Source organism: Centruroides sculpturatus, unplaced genomic scaffold, assembly GCF_000671375.1.
Source record: "Centruroides sculpturatus isolate CEXI.00-Female unplaced genomic scaffold, Cexi_2.0 scaffold983, whole genome shotgun sequence".
NCBI lineage: Eukaryota > Metazoa > Arthropoda > Arachnida > Scorpiones > Buthidae > Centruroides > Centruroides sculpturatus.
This window is the reverse complement of record NW_019385180.1, coordinates 58,374-73,009: the sequence shown is the minus strand read 5'-3', so window position 1 is coordinate 73,009 and position 14,636 is coordinate 58,374. Positions and strand designations below refer to the sequence as shown.

The 14,636-nt window shown below is 29.3% G+C and overlaps 2 protein-coding genes across 2 annotated transcripts in view; one reads left to right on the top strand and one right to left on the bottom strand.

Annotated features, from left to right (window-relative positions):
* LOC111635827 (N-acetylated-alpha-linked acidic dipeptidase 2-like) overlaps positions 1-4,809 on the top strand; it is a 35,618-nt gene extending 30,809 nt beyond the window's left edge. The window contains exons 12-18 of the mRNA XM_023380929.1: positions 2,789-3,018; positions 3,094-3,184; positions 3,254-3,337; positions 3,486-3,642; positions 3,704-3,785; positions 3,915-4,007; positions 4,096-4,809. Coding sequence (XP_023236697.1) covers positions 2,789-3,018; positions 3,094-3,184; positions 3,254-3,337; positions 3,486-3,642; positions 3,704-3,785; positions 3,915-4,007; positions 4,096-4,276 — 918 coding nt within the window. The 3' untranslated portion in view covers positions 4,277-4,809. The remainder of the gene's footprint in view (positions 1-2,788; positions 3,019-3,093; positions 3,185-3,253; positions 3,338-3,485; positions 3,643-3,703; positions 3,786-3,914; positions 4,008-4,095) is intronic.
* Positions 4,810-10,267: 5,458 nt separating this feature from the next.
* LOC111635824 (kinesin-like protein KIF16B) overlaps positions 10,268-14,636 on the bottom strand; it is a gene marked incomplete at its 5' end in the record, with an annotated part of 47,335 nt that continues 42,966 nt past the window's right edge. Inside the window, 2 exons of the mRNA XM_023380926.1 lie at positions 10,268-11,772; positions 11,845-11,928. Of these exons, the coding sequence (XP_023236694.1) occupies positions 11,623-11,772; positions 11,845-11,928 (234 nt within the window). The remainder of the gene's footprint in view (positions 11,773-11,844; positions 11,929-14,636) is intronic.

Below are 14,636 nucleotides of genomic sequence, written 5' to 3'. Positions count from 1 at the left end.
TATAAATTCTTACAAGAAAATATATTAACACCTTATGACAATAAAGAGTCATATTTTACTTTTATTCACTTCATGCTTGTTTTTAAACTTAAAACTGCTATTATTTTGTTAATTAATCAGATTGCGAATATATGCCAGATTATAAGTTCAGTTTATGAATATAACTTTTATTCATATTTATATATTTTGATGAAATAATTATTTTATTCACTGCAGAAAGAAAAGATCTATAAATTGATTTAAGGGTTTGAAAGGTAATTGTCATATATCATTTTTATTTTATCTAAACAGTAAAAAATGTAAATTTTTCAATAATAATTTGACTTTCAGCCAAATGACAGCAAAATAGAAATTCAAAATATATCCATTTACAAATAAAGCATGAAATTAATTCTCTCTAACTTGATTAAGTAAGCTTGGTTCAATATAAATATAATGGGAAACCAAAGGTAATGCTGGTAATAGATAATTAGTTAACATTAAGTTAATTAATAAAACATTAATGAAAATAAACAGTTAATGTTGTAAAATCATAAATTAGTTAAAATCAATAGTTGCTGATTGATTTTATGGAAAATATCTAGATTAAAATAATTTATATATATATAAAGAATTTGAAAATGCAATGAAGAGAAAAGAGAAATCTTGTCAGAAAAATTATGCATTTATGCCAATATTTTTAAAATATCATATTACAAAATGGTATTACGTTTTTCCCAAAGAATCATTTTTGAGACTGCCTGAAAAGCATTGTAATTATAACAATCAATTTTATTAGATTGACAATTTGAAATTTCCTTCCTTCATTAATAAGATATAAATAAAATATAATTTTTTTTATTTTTAAGCATGGATTATTTTAAAATTTTGGTTAAAATATCAAGTTGTTTTCAATTAAGGTCTGATAATTTTACTGGACTAAAATGCATATTAGCAAAAATAAGAAGAATGGTACAATAAATAAATTTTTTTATTCATGTAATAAATAATTGGGTAATTTTTAATTAATAATAAAGTCATTTATTAACATGTAAATAATTTATCCTAGTTGAATATACAATTCACAAGCTAGAATTAGGTTTTGTTTAGTAATAGAATCACAAACTCCATTGTTGTATGGATATTTGGTATAGTTAAAATTAACCGATCCAGAATAAAGTTATAAATTCTATTAGAAGATAATATAAATAATCAGGATTATTTATTGGTTAAACTATTAGCATGCATACTGACATATATACAGGGTGTCTGATAAATCTGCAACCCCTCTTGTATAAAGACAACTTTTTAAATAGCCCCAGAATCAGACAGAAGTCAATCAATAAAGACAATTGTCTTCAAAATGTTTAACTAATTATTGAATAAAAGTTGACATTTCTATTTCTGATTTTATTTAAAGGATTTTTTTTTATTAATTAATACTTTATTTTGAGCCTATTTCTGTTCTTGTTTTAAATTATCAAAATTTCAATTCTGTTTGTGGTTAAAATGTGCTATGTTTAAAACTCTGCTGTGTTATGGTTGCAGGTCACTGATGCTCCTTATACATGATTTTTAACATTCAAATTTTATCTAGAACCAAAGACAGCATAGATTCAATAACTAATTTACTAAAATATATTTAATTTCTTAGAGAATTTAAGAGTAAATTATATGAAATGGTAAAACATTAGTATTAAAATTTGCATTTTTCGGTTTCAGTTTGTTATTTCATAATAAATGTAACCAGTGTTTTAGCTACTATTGATTATAGATTTACCTTCACATATTCAGGAATACATCAGTATTAAATATTTGTAATATCTGTAAATTCAGAGAATGCTTTGCCACATACAATTCATTTTTCTTACACTTAAAAATGGACAGTCTTCCATATTTAATGTGAAGAAGAAAACTATTACAGCAGTAAACTAGAAGTAGGGATATTAATTTCAATAGAGAACTCCATTATAATATATATTGTGTGTTTGTGTCTTCTATTGCTGTTTATTGTATTTAATAAACAATATCTTAGTTTTTACATATTGGTTTGTCATTTCTATTCACCATGAAAAATATCATTTGCAACAAACAAATACTGTAACTATTCGTTACCTTTGTACTCTGTATTCACAAGAATTTAGAATACTTTTGAAAATGAGTGTTTAGTATCAGTTGTTTACTATTGCATATGTTCTGTGAACAGTGGTTGTTTTCCTTTTGTTTTAATTCCTATCCCGACTTATATCAAGTACTAAATACATTATCCAGTATTATAGCATTGATTTAATTAGAGTTAATAAAATGGAAAAATCTGTAATTCAGAAATTTTGTAAGATAAAAGGATGTTGCAATTAAAGGAAAACATCACCATAATAATTCAAATATAAAAAATTATCATGGCTATTAAAGAGTAATTTATTATACTTTTTAATGTCTAATAAGAAACATTCCTTCTGGCAGCAGAAGGAATTTAATTCTTTCCACTGAGTAAACTGCAATCAAGTACTGTACAATACATAATTTGAAATGCTATATTTGATTATTGTTACTTGGCAGAGCAAGTTATGAATACTGAATGTACAGTACAAGTATCAATGCATATCCAATATCCATTACACAAAAATAATGATTAGAATGATAATGAAGTACATTGTTGAATTTTATTTGAGTATGAGTAATGAAGAAATATAGTGCAAAAAGTTGGATTTAAAGTGTTTATTAATTTCTTAAAGACATTTTAATAAATAAATTTTAAAAAATCTTTCTAGTTTAAATAACTTATCAATTGATACATGATTTTTATCAGGTGTATAATCCTAATGTTGAAGAAGTCACTAATGGTATATTAAGAGTTTATGATTCATGGAAGCTGAGTTTTCCTCTGCAGCGTAACATATCCAGATTGTTATTTCCGGAACAAGTGACCGGAGACGAGTCATTTTTAGATTACGATTTTTTCCTGGATCCCGAGCCGGAACTTCCGTCGAAATTACTTGATAATTTTTTGAAGTCCGCTATGTTAAAAATTCGCCCAAAGTAAATTCTTTATTGTTATTGTTAAAAATAATAATGATTTAACCAAATAATAAATTTTTCTTTTTTTTCACAAAGCATCCAAACACTTGATGGCAGAGGATCGTACTCCACGTTTATTCGAGCTGGAATTCCTGCCGTAGATATGGCATTTATACACGACACTAGAGTAAGCATACCATGAGCTTAAATTTAATTATTATTTAATGTTGAATTAAATTATAAAATATATTTCTAGCCTCCAAATGCATTTTATCCGCTGTATCATACTGAATATGACGTATTCGATGCTATCGAAAAATTTGTCGATCCAACATTCAAGGTAGTAAAGAATAAAAATTATTAATTAAATTATCCAAAAATGAAGGCATTTGGTATCTTTTATATAGTTGAAATTAAAAATTGTTTATATATTTTTCAGCTTATAGTCAGATTTGACAAGTTAAATTATTTCTAATTTTATTTGTTAGTACTATTCTACTATAGTCAAGATTTTAGGAGAACTGTTAAGAGATTTATCAGATTCTCTGTTTTTACCTTTCAACCTGTTTGATTATGCTCAAGTATTACATGATTTTTATCTTAACCTTCAAAATGAGGAAACAATTAAACATTATATTGACTTTGGTAAGTGTGTAGTTATTATTCTCTTTGGAATTTTCAAACAATAAACGAGACCTTTTTTCAGGTCTTTTGAATTCCTCGGTTTCTAATTTTACCAATGCTGCATTGAAATTTCATACCATGCAAGAATCATCTGATTTATCAGAGTGAGTGACTGTCTAACCAAGTTAAAATTTTTATGACCTAAAGATTGGAAATAAAATAAAGGAAAGATTTTAAACTATATTTTATAAATAAAATTTTTCTAAGTGATTGCAATATAAATCTGTTTTTAGCCCCATGGTGATTCGACGAATTAACGACCAGTTACTGTTGCTGGAAAGGGCATTTTTAGATCCAAACGGATTTTCTCGTTATGTTCTCAAAAGGTAACAGATGCTTATTTTTCTTTTAAGAAATTAATCTGTATAGATTCATTTCTTAAAAGATTAAAAAATTCTTCAATTTGTTTTTCAGAAATCTGTTTCCCTCGCAAGGTAGCAATGCATACGACGAAACTTTCCCAGCAGTCATGAATTATTTCATTGACGTGCTGCAGAAAAAAGAATCCATTTCTCAAGAGGATGTCAGAATTTTATATTCTTTCTTAGTCTTGACAATTCAAAGTGCTACGGCAATCATAGAAGAGGTCGTGTGACGAAGTTCTTCGGTGCCCTTTCTTTGTTTGGTGTTTTAATTAGATGTAAATATCAGTTTTCTTAGACGATGTGTTGCAGCTCAACTTCTGAAAATATATCGACAGAAATGTCGACATCATTCTGCAGAAGACAATCTCGCTAAATTCTCAGATGTAAAATTTGAATCTATTTAGTATGTTTTATTTTTATGGAATACTCTTTTTAAGTTTAAGATTTTAAAACATAAATTTTGTCCTAGTCATCTTGATTGGTCAATCTCAATTTCATTTAGCATCAGTTGCTCATAAAAGGGGGGAAAATCTCTGCAGGCAAGAAGACATTCCAAAGAAGTATCCGTCCACTTTTCTCAATCATTAGATTAAAATAACATTATAATTGTATCATGTGCATATCATTCTATTGAGAAATTCTTTTTAAGATTTTTGTGCGCTCAAAGCAGTAAATTTTAATTTCTGCTAACTTATTGTATTGGATTTGATATTATAGTATGTGTATTTTTTGTGTTTTAAATATTTTTAGATTTTAATTATATTAAAATGTCTCCATATTTGAATAATTGTACAAGTGACATTTTATTTACTTATTTACAAAATTATAGAATTTTTATTAAAATTTGACAAAATTTCTAAAAATATATTGCCTTTATTTAATTACAAAAATTCACTTTTTTCCGTACATTTTATTTTAGTTTCTTACAGCCTACAAGTTTATTATAACTTTGCAAAAATTATTACTTAACCTTGTATTTATAATTGATAGTTTGATAGTTATGCGGGTTGAGTGTATCCAAACCAAAATTCCAAAATCTGCAAGCTTGTTTTCACAGTGGGGAGCACTTTGGAATAGAATTACCATTCACCATGCCGTGGAAGATAATTAAATAGCAACGTGCAACCATGGTGCACTGCCAAGATATTCAACAATTTACTTAACCCATAAGTGTGAGCTGTGAATACTTATATAAACAACCCAACAGAAAATATCCTTATGCTGGTTTCTCACTTACCAGGTGACGGCTATGCGATTGTGCCAATTTGTAGAGCAATGAAATCGTTGTTGTATGTATGTGCCTTCACAATTTGCACAAAATGGAAAGCAATTTGCAATGAAGTATGAGAATTTTTTAAAATGGCAGCAAAACTTTCAACTGTAAATTTAAAAACACAAAGCAAAGATTTATATTTAGCAAATATTAGATTAAAAAATTATTTTTTGCACCTTTTCAAAATTTCCACACATCTTATGTAGTGCTAAAGATGATGGGTAAAAATATGATGTCATGTACACCTGGAATTATGGATGCTGGAACAGAATTGCTATGTGAAAATATACATCTCACTACTGTCGTCAAAGTACTCAAAGGCAATTTTACTGTGCATGAACAGTGACTAAGGCAATTGAATCACTTCACAATAGCATTAAGCGGAGAGCCAGCATTAAAGTCAAAAACGTCTGATAGTGATAATTCTCCAATTCTATTGTATCTTGTATTCCAAAATCCAAAACATTCTTGGTCCCAAGTATTTCCATAGATACTATTTCAAAATTTTTAAAGTTTATATATTCTTGATTAAATCTAAGATACTCAAATTTATTTAAGTAATTATATTCTTGTAAGAATCCTTTAGAAAACATAAAATATAAGTGACGAGTCCTAGAGTATAAAGTTCAAGTTTCCCTCCAGATTTTAACAAAATTTACAAGGTAAGTGCATTCTAATAAATTATATTATTGGAATAATATATGAAAAAACAAAAAATACGTTGAGTATTTAATGCGACAAATTTTGAAAATATCCAAAATTAGCTCATAAAAGTTCAATGGTAAGATACACTTCAAAGTAATAAAACATGCCAAATTATTATTGAACTTAGGGACGACAATTTGGCATGCTGCAAATAAGGTTACCACCAAAGATTTGAGAGGTTAAATGCTGTTCTTGCAAATCTGAATTTCTGAAATAGTAAAGAGGGATTCTAAGAATAACTATTCATTTTTTTAAAGTATCTTAAAACATGTTTGACGAGATTATAAACTGGCTCGTGATCTTAATTTTATTTTTAAAGTACCGTATACTCCCGATTGTGGAGGCACGGATAATCCGCAAGTATGTTTTAATGAAAGCTAAATCAATTTTTCTTTTGCTTTTAATTTCATATTAAAATTTAATATAATAGTTTATTTTTTACAAAATTAAAAGACAAAGTCGTTCTAAAAATATATTTCAGACGATTACCATTTTTACAAAGTGTTCTAGAACAAAGTACAGACAGCTGGACCTTCCTTTTTAGGCTACACAACTGCCTATATTTAAAAAGTTCCTTAAAAACACAAAAAAACCAATAAATATTAAGAAAAAATCTTCTTTAAAATTGGAATGGTAAATCTTACGACGTCTTGTTACTTCATCTTTGTCCATTGGGTTTCTGGCTCTTTGGCTCTTTATCTACTGAGGATTAGCGCTGACAAATGTAGATAGTTTATATATTATGTATAAAATATTAATCAGTTACCAACATCAAAGCTGTAGATGTGAAATGAGTTGAATAAAACTTGATATACACAGAAAAATTTATGGAACTAGTTTTGCAGTTCACTACAAATTTCTTGTATTATTAGCCAAGAATGAAGGCTGCCACTAGATGTAAAACGACTTTAATTTTGCTATATTAATGGTTATTGATAAGGAAACGATGTAAAATTGAAGAAAATAAATTAGTTTGAAGCTTATGCCATGCTTATGAAAAAAAATAAAGCCTTATTGTTCAAGAATCAACTGCACTTACTGTACTCGTTAGCCATTTAATTTATGCCTCAACTATCCAGTAGTTGAGTAGTATTTATGCCTCAACTATCCAGTATTAAAATAAAAAAAATCTGCATTGTTAACTCTTGCTAATATTTGCATTCCTGACATAAATTTTTATCAAGACATAAGTATACATAGATAATCTGTACACAGATAGTCGAGAGTATACTGTATTGAGACCCATTACAGTAATGGATCCTGATGCCACATTACGATACTAACAAACACAATTATCATGAGATAGTCTGAAAATCTGTCTAGCCATTGATTGAGATGTATGTCATGTAATGTCATGCCATGAAACATCACAAAGTTTGTTTCATGGCATGACATTTGTTTCAAGTCTCCTTACTAATAAATACGCCAAGAATCAATTTGAAGACTAAATCAAGACTCATTAGTCCCAAATTTCAGTCAGGTCACAATGTTCTCGACTCCAATTCACTTGGTCATTTTTTCTGGGAAGTCAAAGGGGGACAAATCAACTAACTTGTATACAGTGCTGAGCGACACCTCAAAATTCACTCACTATCCATAGAAAACTAAGTTGCTGTACTGATGTGATGACCAGCATTTTGTACTAGATAAGTCTTTCTCATTGATATGACTTGGACATTTGGCACAAGCTCTTCTGAAGATAGTTTAACTGGTTCAAATGATTATAAAGTTAGTTTACAAAGTCAACAATTAACACTTATCATCTGGCTGCTTGTCATGTGCTGAGCTTTTCTACTTAGCTCTATCATCTATTTCTGTGAAAAGAAATAGATAAAAAAAATGATTTTGTCAAGAGCTCTATGATACAATGTGAGATGAAGTAGTGGCTCAAGTTTACTGCATACAAATCAGTTCAGAATGAACTTTTCATAGAATAGTTATACAGATTTGAACTTTGTATGATTATTACACAACGGTCTTTTGCACATTCACTTACCTTATTTAATAGATTAGCTATATTAAGTCAGCATATGTCTAAATTATTGGACTATCAATAAAAATCTATTTCATTAACATTAATTTTAGGACAAAATATTAAAAAATATATTTTATTGAAGGTGTCAAAAGTGTCAAAACAATAATAATGATCTAATAAGATCATTATTATTGTTTTGAGTTTCATCCAAAACATGTCAAGTTGATAATTATTGATTTTACACCAAAAATTATCAACTTTTATTTTAAACTTGTAAAAAAGATTGTTAGAAGAAAATTGTGTTATTGCTATTATATGTAATGGATTGCCAACTAGATGTGGCTTCAGAGCCACATCTGGAAACAACATTGGTAAGAGCCAGTGACATCTGTCATCACAATACTAAATGTAAGATAAATAAGATAAACAAACTTTATTTAGATTGTTGTCAGTCAGATTCCTTTTTTTCCTTCTGAACAACACTAATGACATCCTGTTCAAGTGGTGCATGTTCCTTTTCTTCCAAACATCACACTGTAGATGACATACCCCATTATATGGAAGAACAGATCACAGGTGGAGGCATTCTTACAATGCATGAATGATAATCCGTATGAGCTCACAACACTAATTGACCAGAAGTGAAAGGGAGGTACAGTATATTTCCTAGATATACTCATATGGAAAACATTGGACAGAGGGGTAACATTCAAACCACTGTATACCACAAACCTGAAATTGAGCCAATTTACTTTCCAGCAGACTCCCATGACCTGTACTGCTACAAAATAGCAGCATTCATGGTGCTCATCAAGAGAGTGCATATCCACTGCACCAGCAAGGTGGACATGCAACGTGAGATAGCAACCAGTCATGGCTTTCCTATATTCTTAATACTGTCTAAGTGATTCATTGAAAAAATTAATAGTAAGCTTGTGGCTACTGGTCAGGAACAACACAACCAGAAGAGAAAGGAGGAAAAAAAAGACCACTCGGTGGTAAGGACCTCATTTTAACTCCTATATATAACCAGAGAGTCTCAAGGGATGCAGTGTTGCATACAAGTGAAATTTGATCATTTTCAATATACTTAGCAATGCAAAGGATCCATTAAATAAGAATAGAGTCCCTGGAGTATGTGCCATTCCCTTTAGGGATGACAGGTCTGGAAGAGATTTGATCCACATCGGATAGCAATTGTTTGGTGGAGCCAAATGTCTTAAGCAGCACAAATATGCCATTCAGCATGGAAAAATCATTGCTGCTCTCTCAATCAGAAGGGATATTGTCCCATTATTTCAACAAGCCTCCATGTTAAAAACATTTGTACGTGGAGAACATGTTAGAGATGGAGGCCCTTGAAATTTTCAAAGCAAACAGAGCAGGAAACTGCATTAACAAGGAAGAGAGAGCAATCTAAAAAGTATATCTGCCATGCTTTGACTGCCAGCCTTATGAACCACATATCCATGCCTTATATAATGTGCACATGACAGCATATTTTAAAAAATGTATTGGACTCAAATGATTCTGTTATTTGAATTTTCTTGATGAAGACCTACAGTACCTGGTGGAGATTTTAAACTCCTTGGAACCAGCTGGACCACTGCCTCATAACATAGTGCCATATGTTGGAGCACCAGTAATGCTTTTGTGAAATTTGGATTACCAAAGTTAATCAAATCACCTGAAGCATATTTGTTTCTTTTTGGTCAATAAATGCACATTTTAGTTACTAGGACCATTGTTTTTATCACACTCAATTCCACACCCTCTCAAAAATCCGAGCAATGCTGGACACATATGACTAGTTTGACATCACATCACCTTTGTAATTTGTGAGGTTAGTGAGATAATTTTGACAACTGCTGGACTAACATTTTCACCTACTCTCAGTACATTTGGCAACACATTTGTTTTTAGATGCCAATATTGGTCCCTCATATATCCTGTTCTGGTTTATGTATATAGTAGAGCGTCGTTTATCTGAAAGCTGATCAACCGAAATGTCAGTTAACTGAAAGTTTCCAGTCGGACTGTGTTGTGCTGAATTGAACATTTTTTATACTAAATTAACTTCCAAAATATAATTTTTTTGTTTTTATATTTATTTTGTTTGTACAAAATAAAGAAATAATTTTTAACGATACAATAGCCACGATTATTATTTTAAAAAATTTACGTTAGGCTTAACATCGAAAATTCAATGCAAAGCAACACACAACAGAGAAAAATTTTGACATGGGATAAGTTAATATATTTTTTCGTACATAATCGATTATCCGAACAACTTGTCCTCAATTGATTTGGATAAATGACACTCTACCGTAATAGTAAGTGTTATCAAATTAGTATCTAGTTCTTCAGTGAATTTACCATCAACGAGATGCAAAAGACAGATCTGCAGAGAATTTTGCTGTCTCCCAATAGATGGATCCTCATCTAAAGGGACAACTTTTTAACATGATTCCACAGTGATGATGTCTTTAGGCAGGTGTTGCAGCAAGCTAGCAACAATTAGCAATTATTATTTTTGCCAACAGACCGCACTACCCCAATATTTTGGGGTAGTGTGTAATTTTAGCATCCTTTATAGCTTAGTGTCAATAATTAGCAATAATGATATTTCAAAAAATTTAATTCTTAAGAGACTCAAAAGATAGATCCTTTACAGTTTCATCCTTTATAAAGTGGCTTAGAATTAATGATGATAATTATATTAAAAATTTTTAATTGTCAAGAAACTTCCATTATGGATCTAAAAGAGGAATAGCAATATAAATAGTCTTTCCAGTTACATTTTATATTTGTCTGCCATTTCAATGATAATTATAACCAAATATTAATACATAGATTTAGTTAATAGTTTTTTTAGAACATATTAAAAAAATGTCATCATTATTTAAATGGAATGTTTGCATTGCTTTGAATGAATATAATGTGAAATTATTAAGACAAGAAGTTATTTCCAAAAACTACTACTAGTTTTGAAAATTTTTGTATTAATTTTAATGACAATATAGTTGCTTTGTTACTTTGCCATATTCTAAACATAAAATTATGTAATAGTAATTTTGCAAGCACTTAGGCTACATTCTATTAAAAAGGAATGTTTCAGTCCACATTTGAAATGTCTTTTTTTTATGAATGAGTGAATTATTTGTAAATTATTCCGACACATCAATATGAACTGCTGTACACAGGTGAATTTTTTAGGGATATATTCAAAATATCACATCTGCTCAAATGAACGTCTGATGTTATTAGAACTGTTTAACTTTTACTTATTTAATAAAAAAATTATTTATAAAATTTGAATGTATGTCATAATTTAAACAATTTATGCAAGCAGTATTTTATTTTACTTATGTACAAAAATTACAAGCTGTATTTAAAATTTATCAAAATATATAAAATATGTGAAATCTCTGTATTTATTCTTTCTTCCATTTGAAAACCCACAGCAAACTAACACTATTTGGTACAAATGATAAGATTACACAATGTCTTATTATATTTCTTGATTGATAAATATATATATTTTTTTAATAATTACTAATAAATATGTAATTCTACACACAAATCTAAATTTGTATGTAGATTAATATATACATACATACACACTATCCGGTTCCATGTTTGCTAGTTTCAAAACACCCTTTATGGAAAAATGGTGCAAAGTCATAAATGTCCTGTTTACAGAGATTCTGTCTAGTGTGTAGAGGACAGCCTTCAACTTGCATACAAATCAAAATAAGTTTATTAAGATACACCTAAATAAAAAGAAAATATAAACAGAAGTTCATTGAGTTAAGTTTTCATCCTATGAATTCATCAAGTCATACCTCTAAATGATTTCGCCTTTCTTCAACTACACGTTCAGATTTGCTTCCAAATATTTTCCTAGGGGGGAAATATGGTAATTCTACTTCTAGCCTCCAAATGCATTTTATCCGCTGTATCATACTGAATATGACGTATTCGATGCTATCGAAAAATTTGTCGATCCAACATTCAAGGTAGTAAAGAATAAAAATTATTAATTAAATTATCCAAAAATGAAGGCATTTGGTATCTTTTATATAGTTGAAATTAAAAATTGTTTATATATTTTTCAGCTTATAGTCAGATTTGACAAGTTAAATTATTTCTAATTTTATTTGTTAGTACTATTCTACTATAGTCAAGATTTTAGGAGAACTGTTAAGAGATTTATCAGATTCTCTGTTTTTACCTTTCAACCTGTTTGATTATGCTCAAGTATTACATGATTTTTATCTTAACCTTCAAAATGAGGAAACAATTAAACATTATATTGACTTTGGTAAGTGTGTAGTTATTATTCTCTTTGGAATTTTCAAACAATAAACGAGACCTTTTTTCAGGTCTTTTGAATTCCTCGGTTTCTAATTTTACCAATGCTGCATTGAAATTTCATACCATGCAAGAATCATCTGATTTATCAGAGTGAGTGACTGTCTAACCAAGTTAAAATTTTTATGACCTAAAGATTGGAAATAAAATAAAGGAAAGANGAGTTAAGCATTGCTTTTCCGAGTGTTTGTGCTATACTTCTTTTTTCAGTTTTGTGATTTATATATTTAATCAATATGGCATCAAAGAGAGAAAAAAGTCATAGTGGCATTAGAAAACGACAACGCAATATAAACGACAATGCGCTATCGCATTTGAGAAAAATTTTGATTAAAAGAGTAAGACAATCCACTTTAGATCAATTTCTTGTTCCTTACACAAAGAGTTTGTTTCTTTGTTAAATTATGACAATGCAACACTTGGGCAATCTGACTAGGGGGAATGCTTTCTGGGAAGTGTTTTTAAGGGAAACTGGCCCCTATTTAGGGGTTACAGATGTGGAGAAATCCCGGAGAACTCCACGTGGCCAGCCCGTCTGAGCGAGGTGCGAACCCACGAACGAACTCCCCGTGTTCAAGGTACGAAGACCACTTAGCCACTGGTGGGGTTTTTACCGAAAGAGACTTCGATTCTAAGAATCTTCCGATGAAGTGCTACCCATCATTTTTTTTTGGAGGGATTCCCTTTCTAAGCATTAAGGTTTGTATATCTCCACTTTTCTGCCAGCAACTACAACAAATGAAGGTATGTACAGTGCTATTTTATTAAACAAAGTTTACATGTTTATTGCTGTAATGATAGATACTACGTTTTCTTACATTTTCATCAAAGAAAATTATTGTATATTACAAATGACAAAAATTTTGGAGACTAGAACAGATTAATTGCATTTGCATTAATTTCTATGGGAAAAATTGTTTCGGTTAACAAACAATTCAGTTAATGAACGGAGTCGCGGAATGGATTAAGTTCGTTCCACTGTATAGCTAAAAAAAAAATAAACCAGCTATTTAGATTTCTAATTGAATTTCTCTGAGCATATTACAGATGAAATTCTAAATTTATTGTTCCATTTTCATTATTTAAAATTGTATAAGGCATGTTTAAAACTAGAAAACTTGTGATTTACATATGTATAAAAAGCAAATTTTCATACAAGATTATGTAAGATTAAGTAAAAACTATTTATGTACACTTAGAAAATGAATAATGTATATACAGTAAAACCTGTCTATGGTGACCACCCACGGTTCCTTCAAAAAGTGGTCTTTTAGATAGATGGTCGTCCAATACAAGTGGTCCTGTAATAACGTATTTCCGTACGTATTTTGCGCACTTTTTAGCCTTTCTACTAAGCAAAACTCGAGATGAGTAAAAATAAGCAAATTTTTTCAACGATAGGGCTATATTGGTATTATATTTTATTCTTATCGGATACTGTAACTTGATTTACAAGAGTTGTCGTGATTTTATAAGACAGATTTAATACCAATATTTTAAAGATTAATACAATAGTTGCATTTTCTCGATTATAATGCACACTTTCTTTTTTCCGATTTAATTCAACTTGGTTCTTTTCGTTTGCTCCTCAGTTATGTGTACTACGTCATCGATATACAAGCGCATAGTATCTCTACATCACTTTGGTTTTGGTATTCGTTAGTTTAATCTTATTTTAACTTTATTAAATAATAAAAAATACAGTATTTTTATTTTCTTAAGTACAATAAGAAAAATAATTAATAATAAAATCGTTTTATTATTATGTCTCATTATACGATTTCATTACATTCCGCGATTGTCATTGTGGAATCGAAAAAGGAAGGTTGCTCGTAAAACTGATTTTTGCATTAATGCGTTTATTGTTTTTTGAATATTTTGTGTGCAAAAATTACTTGGATATTATTTTTCTAAAAATATCGTGGAAATAATGTACATTGATGCATAAACTATTTATCACACATGCACTGTATATGAGCTTCAAAAAAATAATAGTAATAATTAAATAAAATAAATTTTATCAAACGATGAGATCAACCGATTAATTGTATTGTGCACAATATTTTATACCCCTAAGGAAAATACTGTAGGTGTACGGTAAAATAAATTTCGTTTTCCCATTTAAACTTTGTCACTAATTGCCGTTGTGATAAACCATTTTCACTTTATCTGATAATTTTCACACGATCTTCTAACGACAGCACTTTGCATTTCTTTCGTTTTTCAGACATTTTCCAACAAACTGAAATGAATTTCCTTTGTT